General features: G+C 34.5%; 1 protein-coding gene across 3 annotated transcripts in view; it reads right to left on the bottom strand.

Moving 5' to 3' along the window:
- LOC149775097 (Fanconi anemia group J protein homolog) overlaps window positions 1-14,047 on the bottom strand; it is a 240,562-nt gene that overhangs the window by 159,409 nt on the left and 67,106 nt on the right. For all 3 annotated transcript variants that reach the window (XM_089944188.1, XM_089944189.1, XM_089944190.1), the window contains exons 7-9: window positions 11,795-11,884; window positions 9,405-9,504; window positions 5,164-5,289 (exon numbers count right to left, since the gene is read on the bottom strand). In XM_089944188.1, coding sequence (XP_089800314.1) covers window positions 5,164-5,289; window positions 9,405-9,504; window positions 11,795-11,884 — 316 coding nt within the window. The remainder of the gene's footprint in view (window positions 1-5,163; window positions 5,290-9,404; window positions 9,505-11,794; window positions 11,885-14,047) is intronic.

Below are 14,047 nucleotides of genomic sequence, written 5' to 3'. Positions count from 1 at the left end.
TTATACTACTTGAGGTATACTACTTACTCAATTAATAATGTACTTCAAAAATGACAAAGGTACTGTAATGGTATAATTCAATGTACTATTCAAATATCCCTTCACTGCAAGTGGTTCAAAAACAAGATCCTTCGTGCAACAACCAATTACAGCTTTGAAAAATTCACATGCTTTTTTCAATGCTCGAAGTAAAATGGCAAAAGTTCACTGAAAAATTAGCCACGATGAGTGTGCTTGACCTACGACCTGGAGGGGAAAGGTTTCAAAAGCTTATGCACTGAGCTAAATCCTTAATTTGACTTCCTTTTTTATTTCTTAATTTGAAAAATAGTTTTATTGATACCAGGTAAATTACCATATGCTATATATAGTGAATGAGAACATTACCGTTTTTAATCTATAAGCAATGATATATCATCTATGCTTTGAGTGCCATTCTTAGTAACATGTTTTGAGATGACCCGTCTCTGGTACTCTGTGACTACCTGTTGTGCACCATAGTTGCCATACCTTCATTGAATGTCCTTGAGCAATATGGTTGTGCACCATAGCTGTTGTACCTTCAATGAATGTCCTTGAGCCATATGGTATCTACATGTAAATACATGTTAACAGAGAAATGAAACTAATAGATTTTATAGCTAGGATAATCAGTTAGTTAGGATATAAGATAAAGATGTTACAGACAGATGAGCTGCTTAACTGGCAATTACATAGGTATCAAATGAAAACTAGAGCAATGATATACATTCAACTTAAGTCACTGAAATATATCTGTATGCAGCTACCTTTTAAACTTATAGGTAAAATGTAACCTATAAACTCTTTAAGGACAGAAATATTTACAACAGCTATCATTATAGCGTTGAACATCAATGACAAAGAGACGGATCATCATTTTGTCAATCTTGTTAGAGAAACTCGTCTTTATTATGGTCTGTAATCATGCTTCCATGGATTTATTTCTTAAAAACAAATTTGAAGAGCTTGTCAACAGCCATCATGGCAGTCATTCTGGTGTGAGTATCATCACTTTAACATAGAAACAACTATTTATTGCAAGAAAGAAATGTTGTTTTCATGTTGCCCTATCCATTCAGGATAAGAATTTGTTAAAAGATTTACAAAATTTTGTTATCATTTTCACTGAAGACAAGTAAATACAGTGATACCTGTTTTAGTGAAAACCAACATTAATCTGACCATCCCTTCAGGCAGAATAGAGATAATAAGTGGTTCAAGAGTTTGCCATCACGTCAGAGGTCTGATCATGCACTGTTCTGATTTAGGACTAACTAGAAACATCTTGCTTATATGATTTGTATAACTATCTGTTCTGATTTAGGACTAACTAGAAACATCTTGCTTACATGACTTGTATGACTATCTGTTCTGAAGAAGTAGCTGCAATGTCTCATTTTGTATTTTGACACACACACACACAAACACACACAAACATACACACACACACAAAATATTATGGCAGTGGGCATAAGCCTAATAAAAATGAGCCTTGTTTTTATAAATTCACACAGAAACTAAATCTATAGTTTTGTTTACATTTACTTTAAATTAGGTTCCAAAAATGGACTGGCTTGTTTGACTTTCAGGAGATTAAGTGCATAACTTGGACTTCAAAATGAATTACCAGCTTTTTTGAAGTGTTTATGTATCTCTGCTGTAAATGTAAACATCTGTAAATTGAGACAGCTGAGAGTCAATGAGAAGAGTGCCAATTTGTTATAATAACAGTGAACATTAATCATGCATATTATCTGTGTGAGCCGCCTTGTCAGAGGTAAATATTCAAGACAGTCCTTGACTATCAGAAATGAACACCATAAAAAGGCAGTTGGGGATAGTGTAGGTTCAGAGTAAAAGCTTTCAGCTGTACAAGGAATCTACCTAAATACCCTAATCAAAATCTTACCAGCATGCTTTCTACTAGAATCACTTAGCTGTATCTTTAATTTAGAATTATTCTCATATTTTTGTCATAATCCAATGAAATTCTCCCCCCGCCCCTTCCATCAGGTGAGACCTAATAAGATTTACAAGATGTCCTACCAAGGCAGCCATACTGAAGGTCTACTCTGCGCCGTTTTCATTTGCAACTAACCATGTGTCATGATAGGTTTTGTAGTGAAAATCCCACACCAATATGACCATCTGTTCAGGAGAAGCAGTGACGAGATTTTCAAGACGGCTATCATGGCAGCCATGGAAGAGGTTTGATTGGCCCCATTTCACTAATGCAGTCTTTCCAGAAACCCTTTATGAAAAAACAGGGATAAAATGGGGCCATTCTTTTTATATAAGTAGGGAAAAATATAGGGATATTTTATTTTGAAATACTGTATAAAATTTATGTAAATTGCTGAAAAAATAAAACCTTTCCTTACCTTCATAAATGTGACCAAGGACATGCTCGTACTCACATAATGTGCCATATCTTACTTTATATTTTTATAAAAAAATCACCATCACTACAAGTAGCAGTACAGGTATGTAAAAAAGAAAAAAACAAAGAAAACGTTATTCTTTTACGCATTCTATTTCAAGCACTAACAAGAAATTGTTAATATAACAGCCATTACTAAGCTGCCCTGAGAACAAACACTGTACAACTTCTATTATGATCAGAATGATTTGCTGTTTTAAAATAATTTTAAAAAAAGGAAGAAAAAAACTATTTTGTAACCATATAAAAGACCACTGCTCTGGTGGCCTAGTGGTTAGAGCATACACCTCGGATGCAGGAGATCGTGGGTTCAAACTCCGGCCAAGTCATACCAAAGACTTTTAAAAAATGATACTAACAGCTGCCTCACTTGGCGTTCAGCATTAAGAGGTTAGTGTTAGGACTGGTCGGCCTGGTGTCAGGATAATGTGACTGGGTGGGACATCATGTTACATGTCTGCGGCATGATTCCGCAGTGCTAGACATCACTATAAACTGTCACACTGCTGACATTGTAGCGGTATGACTGAAAAACTGTTAAAAGCTACGTTAAAAATCTAAATCACACACACACATAAAAGACAAGAAAGTCAGTACTGGTTCATTTCTAACATCAAGAAGAGAATCATCTAAATTGAAGCAGATCTCTCGTAATGTTGTACAATGCATTAGTACCTAGCTGTTGGTATGGTAACAGAAAGTAGACTGGGGAATAGCCATGATTATAATTATCCATACAAATAATAAAGGATAAATTACAGAAGGTACAGAGATTAGCCTATCAAAAAAAAATATGTTTCCGGTTAGCCGGCCATCCCTGTTTCTCACTGCTGACACTAGCACTATTTCCAGATTGTCAAAAAAAAAATCACATTAAATATATATGCTTACTGCCCCCAAAGAAAAATGACCTGCCTACCCTAATTTTAAAACCAGTACAATAGGAAACAAATACTTTTTTTTGGCCATATGCTGCTTTATACAACTCTTGCAGATGCCATACACACATAAGTTACAATCATATAATCAAACATCCCTAAAACTGAAAAAGCGGCAACATAATGCTGACACCAACAAATTTTCAACTGTGACCACCACAATAAACAAAAGCATTAGTCTATTTCTTTTGCTGGCACCATGTGTATGCAGATATAGATGCAACTATTGTGATGTAAAAATGCTATGAAATACCCACAAAACTCAAAACTGATCACTAAGAAACCAATACATTTATTATTTACATGGCCAACATGTACCGTTTATACTCGCTTATAAGTCGAGTCAAAGTGCAAACAACAGAGATCCTGATCTGCCATAGCATAATGTCTCTGCATATCAGGGTCTGTGTTGTTTGTTCTACCGATTACCACTAAAAAACTGCACAAACACAGATCTGCTGGCGCATTATATGATGGCAGATCTGGATTTGTGCAGCTTGCAGCTGGACTCAACTTATAAGCAAGTACATATGGAAATCATGACAAAAGATACTAACAGCCTTTAAACGTCAGGAAAATACTTTTCATTTTGAATTTTTTTAATTATTAATGGCAATACTAATCCCAAAGGAACGTTGAATTCTACCTGCAAATTCATGCGTCGGTCTTCTCATCAATTTCATTGCTTTGTGATCTGCTCTTTTCTAATACTTCTGTTGAATTCCGTAACTTTGATTTTACCACATCCAAAGATCACTGGTTACACTGACTGACTTTAAGTTCTTGTCCTTTACTACAGGATTTAGTATTTCACTGGCCTATGCAAACAATCTGGAAGCCTTCTGAAGCTCTTCTTCAAAGACTCCTTCATTTTTTCAGTCCTGGTTTTTTATTTGATAGCTTTCTGTATGTATGTTTGTACCTGGTGATTTCTTGATAGCACTAAGTAAGCTCTGAGTTAATGGAATATAGGACCAACTATACACTGTAAAAAGACTTTTAGTGAAAACAACAGGTTGATTCAGTTAAGGAAGAACATGGCAATAACAAGACTTGAAATGGCAGCCGTGGTGTCAATGTTGGCTGTCTAATAGGTATCATTTTCATTTACAACAAACTAGACATTGGATGAATGTCTCTGTTCAGTAGTTTAGGATGAGTAGTACCAAGGCGTCCAGTCAAAGTGATTTCTAACAAGTGCTCATTATTTAACTGTTTCTGTGACATGTGCACTTACGTACACTTTCAGAGAAGAATTAAAATCAGAAATCACAAGCGTTCCAGTGTTCTAGATTCAACTATCTTCAAATTATGGTTCACCTATATAAAATTATATCTGACCACAGGGTCTGTTATAAAGGTGATTAATAATGGCATATTTTGCAATTAAAAATAGGACTGATTCTAACAAAATTAAATTAGTTGGCATCTCTGTACTTATGCTATACTTTGTTTTCCTGGTACTATACAAATTCTGAATGCGGAAAGTGCACAGTATCACCACTACATAACCTGATGAAAAAGTTGACAAATAAAACGAATGGTTCAAAAGTTATGCTCTGGAAACAAAACTATTTATAATCAAACATATATATATACTGGCAATATCCCTTATATTACACACAGTCTGGTATCTATCTATTCAATCTATCCAAATTTCTCAAATGGAATCAAATTTTTGACATATAAGACAAACCAACACATCACATGATTGCTCAACAGAATATGGCTGCAGCTCAAAAATCAATTATTTGTTCAGGTTACCTTGTGTGCTCGACCTATCTTAACAAGGTCCTCCAAGTCCCATGCTGTGTTGAGCCCGGCTTCCTGAAGCTGGGACTGGTTGAGAAGGACACGCTGGCTCTTGTCCTTAAATTTACACCCCGGTCCCTGTACAAAATAAATATGACTAATATGACTAAAGAGTTGAAAATAGCTAATTGCAAACCAAAACAAATGCTGAGGCCCAACCATTACTTTGAATGTTCACTCTGAAACCTATAACAGATTGTTAGCATTCTACCCCCAAATGATGTGTGCATGTGTATATATGATTTGAACCTGCAACCTATTGCATCAAAGGTGGAGGCTCTAAGCACCAAGACACACCACACGATGCTTATGTATCACTAGTTAGGTCAAGAAGTTGGCAATCTGGGGTACAATTGTTTAACATGCTTTACCAACATTTGGTAGCTTTTTGATAGAGTTACAGTTGATTTTAATAAAATTAAATGCTTCATAATTCGCACTTCTTCAATATATTAATGGATATATATGTTTTGTTTTAAATGTATCCAATTATACAGTTAACTGCAAAACCAAATTGTGAGGCAAAGTGATGTGAAATTTGGAGTTACCTCCCTTGTACTATTATTGATCACATCAAATCACAATTCTTATCTGCAAAAGACTAAGAGAATCCTTCAATCTAGTAACATAATCATGTCAAGTACACTTGTATTTCGTAATCAGAATGCCACTTAACCCTTTCTGTCTCACCCAAACATAACTTTCCTCAGGGCACACTTGCCACATTCATAACTATTATCAAGTTTGATAAAAGCTATCCTAAAATCATTTTGAAGGCATCCCCACCTCCAGCAAACATTGTATATCAATTTCCTTGTCATCACTGCACCAAGCACTATGCATTTCACTAAATTTTTTGTAACAAATTAAGTCTAAAAGATATGTTGTATTTTGTAAATTCAAACACTTCGTCCTCAATAATAACTTTTATATCTTCCAATGGCACATCCTGACTTAAACACTGACCTTTGTACCTTCCAATGGAATGCTCTGCATGAAACACTGACCTTTGTACCTTCCAATGGACCATGTGCAAACTTATCCATACACACATTATAAGGTCATTCATGAACCATGTGCAAACTTATCCATACACACAAAATATCCTTAAAATCACCAAATATTTTATTGATTAAATCATGGTTTCATTATAAACTGAGTTTTGTTGGCAATATTCCGACAAAGCCAGAAAAACTGATGTGTACCGGTAAAACTAAAATTAACAGCTTCAAATCCACACATATGACTGTTATCACAGTTCTAACACATTCAAAAATTGGGTGCATAAGTCATTCTGTGTAGTTCACAGCATGTCATTATGTCAGACTGGTTCCAATGTTTCTGACCATGTAGTTTACTGTCACAAGCCATTCTATGAAGCTCATGACATGGCATGTCAGGCTGGTTCAAATCTTTCTAACAGTGAGCTGTAGATTTTACTACTGCAGTTCTAAATATAGAGTTGAACCAATCAGACAGCACACACTTTTAACATGAAAATTTTGTAACATTTTTCTGATACAGTAAACAGTTCATTATAAAGTGACACCCCATAAAACTGAAAACCTATGTGACCCAAATTTCATTTGTGGGAGGGGTGAGAAGATTTTGGTTTACTGAGGCTTTTGCAGATGTAAAAAAGTCTTTATCTAAGTGTGATGTGATGTGAATGAGAGTGAGGTGGGAGAGACTGTAATTAGGCGAACAGCGATGTCTGTCTGTGTAAGAGTGCCCCAAAAAATGAGACAGTTGTAATTTTTAACAAAAATAAATGTATTTAATAAAGAATTAGTTGAACAATATATGTTCCTTCTGAAAGTCACATCCTGTCACATGAATAAATACAGTTGTCACTTACAAAAATAATCCTCATCACAAGAAACATTTTTTTAAACTTTCATCCAAGTCCATTGGAATTATGAATGATACTCCATAATGTTTAAGAACTCTGCACATTTCATAATATTCACAGTTCAATTGCCTGACTTGACTTCAGGATATGTTATTCAATGACTTTAGGAATAATGCTTTGTTGGTTTCTACTGGCAACACATCAAAAACAAAAACAAATACCTGGTTAATAAAGCCCTGATAATGAATGCAAAAAAAATAAGCAAACAATTCATCATGTATACAAATGAATAACATCAATCACAATTAGACAATAGGAAAATAAATAGAATCTTTCTAAAATGGCTTACCTAGAGGCATTTCGTTATTAAGAATTCACCTTAAAAGCTGGCTAGTTTGTATGGTGGATAGACTTCCGACTAGTCTACCATCAGCCTGCATGGGTGTCTAGTTTGTATAGTGGATGGTGGATAGACTTCTGACTAGCCTACTAACAGCCTGCATGGGTGTCTAGTATTGTATAGTGGATGGTGGATAGACTTCTGACTAGCCTACTATCAGCCTGCATGGGTTTCTAGTATTGTATAGTGTATGGTGGATAGACTTCTGACTAGCCTACTAACAGCCTGCATGGGTGTCTAGTTTGTATAGTGGATGGTGGATATACTTCCGACTAGCCTACTAACAGCCTGCATGGGTGTCTAGTTTGTATAGTGGATGGTGGATAGACTTCCGACTAGTCTACTATCAGCCTGCATGGGTGTCTAGTATTGTATAGTGGATGGTGGATAGACTTCCGACTAGCCTACTAACAGCCTGCATGGGTGTCTAGTATTGTTTTAACATCACATACCCTCATTTTCTTGGTCTTGGTCTCACAGATCAGCCCACAAAAGTACTTGCCTTGCTAACCATAATTAATATGTTCTGCAGTTCAGCAGTTAAAATATATTTACAAGTTTGAACTGAGTGGTTTTATGGTGCATTTTCAGTATAAAAATGAAACTTGGGATCAAAATTTGTTTGTAAATATAAAGAAATACAAGTATCTGGCAACAAACTTTTTCGGTCTTGAAGGGATTCCGGTATTTTGAAAAGTTTCATTGTGTAAGTAACACAACCTAATTTTTATCACAAATATTTTGATGCCAAAAGATGACTGTTATGCTCTTGCAATGGTAGGCGTGAGAAATGATTAAAGAAAAACACTATTTAATGAAAAAAAACTTTGTCATAAGTGAAGCTGAATATGAGTGAATTTAACGATCAACTAATAAAATATTTGACCCTGAAGGTTATTTTCAGTTTGATTCATTTCTTGCAACAATATTGAAATGCATAAAGATGTGTTATGTATATTTAATTTGTATTGTGTGCTTGACCTTTTTCTGTGATTGAGGGTAAAGTTTTGGCCTACCTGACTTTTGTCATTTTTAATGATGTTTACTTGGATTTAAGTTGTAGAGGTTTTCATTAGGAAATTCTATTGTCTTAGGACAAGTGAAATTAGAATATATAGGTTTGGTAAACGAAGTCTTCATTCCTGTTTTAATATCAGTCTTAGGGAATCTATGATCAGAGTCTGTAATTCTGTTCAGTTATAATTTGAGAGGAACTATTTATTTAAATTATTCACTGGAGTTAGCAATTGCTCATTGATGTTTTGGATTAAAACACCACCTTGGGATTAGTGAGGACTCATTCAAAGACATTCTGGATTATATCACTGTGATACATCAAGACATTCATAACTAATGGTTTTCATTCAAACATTCTATACCTTTTTGTTTACTTATGATAAGAAATTTAGGATTATTTGGTATTTAATTCACAATACCATTAGAATCCTCTGAAATTTTCACTTTGTACCTTAAATAATTAAACTATTTGTTGATTTTACTAAACTTGTTGGTTTTTCTTTCTTTTCTGCTACATATTTTAAGACTACAGAGTCGTAATAGATGCAGCTCCAGTTGACAAGTCTCTAATCTAGTAAACTTTAACAACAAGTCTAATCAAAGGACAGTGACCGTAATCTAGGGAGTGACAAAGGAAGACAATCTAGGAGTGACAAAGGGAGACAAGAGACAAGAAAAGGATAATCACTAAGTTGAGCTGGGTCCACAAAAATTAGGTCTATAAAACCCATGAACCTTTGCATTATAGGATTGCAAGGTTTCACCAAGGAACATGCGTGGGATTTATCTTCATCACTCAAAACAGATTATTGCTGATGCGTCTACAAAAAAACATAGATAATTCTGATATTTTTTAAGCACTATGTGATGACTACTCAGGGTGGTGCAAACAATAAAACTGTGTATGAAAGTGACCTTACTCACTCTAATGTCAGTTCGTTCCCTGCAGCCTTCATTCTTGGACTTCATGCGAACCACTTCAGGATTAATACAAGTGTGCTCACGGCTGGCCAGGATTACCATTCTAAAAAGAATAATAAGTGATTAAACTACTTGTTCTTAAACAAGTTCAAACAAAACTCCATGAAATTATCACTTTTTGAGATGCACTTGCTTTTGTCAAACTTTTTGACTTGAATATTTATTATACTTCAAACTGTATTCCTCTTGAAATTTTCAGGCATTAAAATTTTTAAATTTAAAGTAAAATTTTAAATTCTCTGATTATAGACAGATGGAGAAAATTAATCTTTAAATGTCTTACATAATTTATTCATAACAAGACTGGACACATCTTGTAGTTGTAGACATGCTTGTACATAAGATACCTACAATCTTTCATGTCAAAAATATTTTTATATTTTAACTTAGAGGGATGGACTATGCAGTCTGAAATAAAGAACTCTTATCTCATCTTAACTTATCTTATATGCACTAGTGAATAAAACTGAGCTTACAACTGTCTGATTTGTGCCACCAGCTGGGACTCACAGATGTGTGAATAATAATAAAAAGTTACAGTGTCATGTCTTCCTCGTCCATATGGGAAGAGCTACTAAGTTGGAGAATGCGAAACTTGTACTTTGGGGAAAGTGAAACTCATATTTTTGGGACAGTGAAACTTGTACTTTGGGGAAAGCAAAACTTGTACACACCTGCTCACAAACCACAGCTCTTATACCATATATACAATGCTTCACACACTGCAATTGCAGCAGATGCACAAAATACCTACTCTTAATGGCCACCTCTTTTATCCATTCAGTCTGTTTTGTTCCTGTTCAATTCATTTTTCCCTTGCATTTTGTGTTCCTTAAAAAGGTATATCTTATACACACACAAATTAATCACTTTCACCCTGTATATTTTCTGAAAAGTATGTGACGGATGTCTGGTTTCGTTTGGCTCTTTATGGCACAGTAACACAAGTAGGTCATTTGGTGCTGAGGAGTGAAGTGTCTTGCTCCAAGACACACAATAGCAGCTGACCCAAGCCAGTCTGATGGTAAGATTCGAACCCACACCCTTTTGGTAACAAGTCCAGCATGCTAACCACTGAACCACCATGGCTTTAAGAGGGATGGGCTTATTTATGGGTAAGACCTTTTTAAACTAGATTTGTGTCTGAAAAACATGCATGGGCCCTTAATTATGCATGGGCCCTTAATTATGCATGGCCCCTTAATCATGCATGGGCCTTTAAGCATGCTAGCAAAGGCTTTTGTCAAAAAGGTCAATGTCCAAAATGTTCAAGAATGTGGAGAAGAAAAAAAATTCATGCCATTGATTAAATTAATCATATTATCTCCTCATGACCAAAATAAAAAATACAAAATTTCTTGGGAAAGACACTAACTTCCCATTTCCTGGGCATGATGTAACCAATAACGTCTTGAAACTGACATCAAAAACCAACAACCAAACCAATACACCAACAAATAATTTGTCTACTTCAAGTGATTTTTGCTAAATTGTGCCAAAAGTCACAAAAGGTCTACAACAAAACAAACCAATAAATCATTTCTGCAATTGCTTTAAATCTAATCAGGTAATCTACACATGAAAACAACAATAAACAACAATGCTAACAAAATTTAATTTGTCTACCCCAAGTGTCTTTGCTTAACTATGCTAACAATGTTTTTATTAAAAAAGTCCAAGTATAAAAAGTTTTAAAAATCTGTCAAAAATTTAAAAACTGTTGTATTGACCTGAAAATCTGACGCAAGTCATCCGTATACAAATATGCAAATGAATTTCATGTCTACCTCAAAGAGACTTTGATTAAATGTGCAAATATGCAAAGAATTTCATGTCTACCTCAAGGAGACTGATTAATTGTGCAAACAAGGTTTTTGTGAAAATAGTCCAAGCCCAAAACGTTAAGAATGCCAGGAAATATTGCGTTAATGGCCCAAAAATCCATTCATGTCATCTACTCACGATCACAATAAAGCAGGTAAAATACCATCTGCTTTTGAAAATAAGGGAATACGCTTTTTTGCAAAAATGACAGTGTAAGATGGCTTTATATTCAAATATGGATTTATCGTGTGATAATTATAATGGTATCACATTTACAGCACAGGAACACTATGAAGGTTATACTGTATCAAAGGACACACCACAGTGGCTTATCCAGATTGATTCAATGCTAGGAATTGAAATTGGGCCCTTCTGGTCATGCATTTAATGCTTTAACCACTGACCCACCATGGCACCCATAATGGTACCAGAGGTTAAAGCAAAACTGCTATTAATGATGGAACCAGAATTTTTTCAGACAGTTTATTATGTTCTCCATTCCAACCAACCTGACTTCATGATAAGCCGTTTTCCGTAACTCCTTAGCTATCTGGGTTATCTGCTTGTGGGTTCTGGTGCCATAAAAGATCTTCGGTACTCTGAAATGTAAAAGATCTTCGGTACTCTGAAATGTAAAAGTGTTCAACATTTACATGCATCAGCCAAAAACAATAAATTAAATATATATTTGAATTCACTGATTTTTTATTGGTACAAAATTTCCCAGTTTTGAAAAGATGACTTCTTTTATTCTCAGCTATAATATGGACAAGGTTCCGATTATTTTCACTAAAGGATCATTGTTCATCGAGTCTTTAAATTCAAATATAGGTCTACCATAATACCTCCTTGTAAAACCAGACTTAAAGATAGGTCTATCACCTGATTTCTGAAAGGTTTGTCAGATTTCTGTGAACTTCTTAGCTTTTCAACTACTGTGGTCTTCATGTTTGTTACGACACATGGATTAAAAGACTGTGCTTTTTACAAAAACAGATTAAACGACCTAACACACAATTATCTTTCTGTGGGAACAAACGAACCCCAAAACTTTAAATAAGAATGAAGTTATTTCTTTTTGCAATAGTAGAAAAAAAAAATTGAAAACCAAAATTTTATATTTAAGACCTTGCCCACCCCCCTCAGTAAATTTACAAGACAGGCCCTGGATTGCTTCTAAGAAAAATAATGTACAGTCAAGTTTTGTTAGTCTTACACAAAAATGTTTGACTGACCTTCCTCATTCATGGTAACTCAGTTGATAAAACTTCAGATTCATTAAATACACCCACCCAGGGTCAGTAGCCTCGATGTGTCCTTGGGAATTTACTTTGCTTCTATTTCTTTATACGATATACACAGATATAGCTATTAATATGTTCTAATTGTCGTTCAAAACCAACCAATCAATCCTTCAGTTATTATTATATTATCCTATTTCAGAGATGACCCAAGGTTTCACTAAATTTCTCAGTATTCTACTACAATTAAAATTTTATTTGTCTTGCTTACATTAAAGGCTTATGAATATATTGGGACTTTTATCGGGTAGTAGAAATTGTAATAAAGGATGCTTTATCTTCAAGTCTTGTTAATCTTTAATAAAGATTTGCAGAATGCCTCAGAAGTTAAGGAAACAGACAGGATTTTACTCTGATGTACAACAGGACTATTTGCCACAAGACAACATGAGTGTATTTTAATCCGTTCCACCTCTGACATTTTCAGTCCAAAGTTCAAACCATAATACAAAAAGGATATTTAAAAAAGCAATTTGAGGATGAAAATTTTTGATAAAACTAGGACCTGGTCAGATAAGGTTCTTTTAAATAATAATGACTAGGCTTTAAAGATTTTCAAAATATTTTGTAGAATTATGAAATAGAAAAATTGATAGAAAATGACCTACCTTTCCATATATCATAAAAAATTATGAGCTTTGTATTAATTACACAGTTGTTAAGTGAACTAGCCAAGTTACAGTGTTAAGAAAGAGACAAAACATTTAACCGACTTTTGAATTAAATGTTCTTACTGTATGTGTTGTTGCTCTATGCATGACCAGTACATACATCCTTCAAAACAAAATATATGCTTTTACCTCTAACCAGAATGATTCTGTAACCTGTAAGACTTGTTTTTATGAATACTGAATGCAGGTGTGCAGAATCTAATAATTAATTACATTCACCTACCTGCTGATGAAGACAGCACATAGATCATGTGCACCACACAGGTGTAAATGCTAAACACAATTAATTTCAAGGCTGCAGGTGTCCTGGTTCATTTCCTTCTGCAGCTAATGCTCATGCTTTATTGTCCAAACCAGTATACCTTCTCAATTATCCTTAGTTTTGTTATGATGGACTTCATATTTGTGTAATTAACAGAAAGGTTATAACCTTGTTGGACCTATGTAAGGTCAACCCATACTTCAATGAAGAAAGGTTATAACCTTGTTGGACCTATGTAAGGTCAACCCATACTTCAATGAAGAAAGGTTATAACCTTGTTGGACCTATGTAAGGTCAACCCATACTTCAATGAACTCTAAAGTAAGAATTCAGTAAACAGTGCCAAAGCAAACACCTCATATGTACATCAACAACTGCAACTGAAAGTTATTTTTCATAATTTTATAATATCCAACCTCTATAGTCCATAAAGAACACATTTCTGGTTCCATGTGCGTCCTTGTCGGAAGATTTAACTAATAACAAAAAAGAATATACTTCCTGCATGTATATAATAATTTACACAAC

The sequence above is a fragment of the Sinohyriopsis cumingii genome, chromosome 19, assembly GCF_028554795.1.
Source record: "Sinohyriopsis cumingii isolate HCF-2022 chromosome 19, ASM2855479v2, whole genome shotgun sequence".
NCBI classification, from domain to species: domain Eukaryota; kingdom Metazoa; phylum Mollusca; class Bivalvia; order Unionida; family Unionidae; genus Sinohyriopsis; species Sinohyriopsis cumingii.
This window is presented reverse-complemented; position numbering and strand designations above follow the sequence as displayed.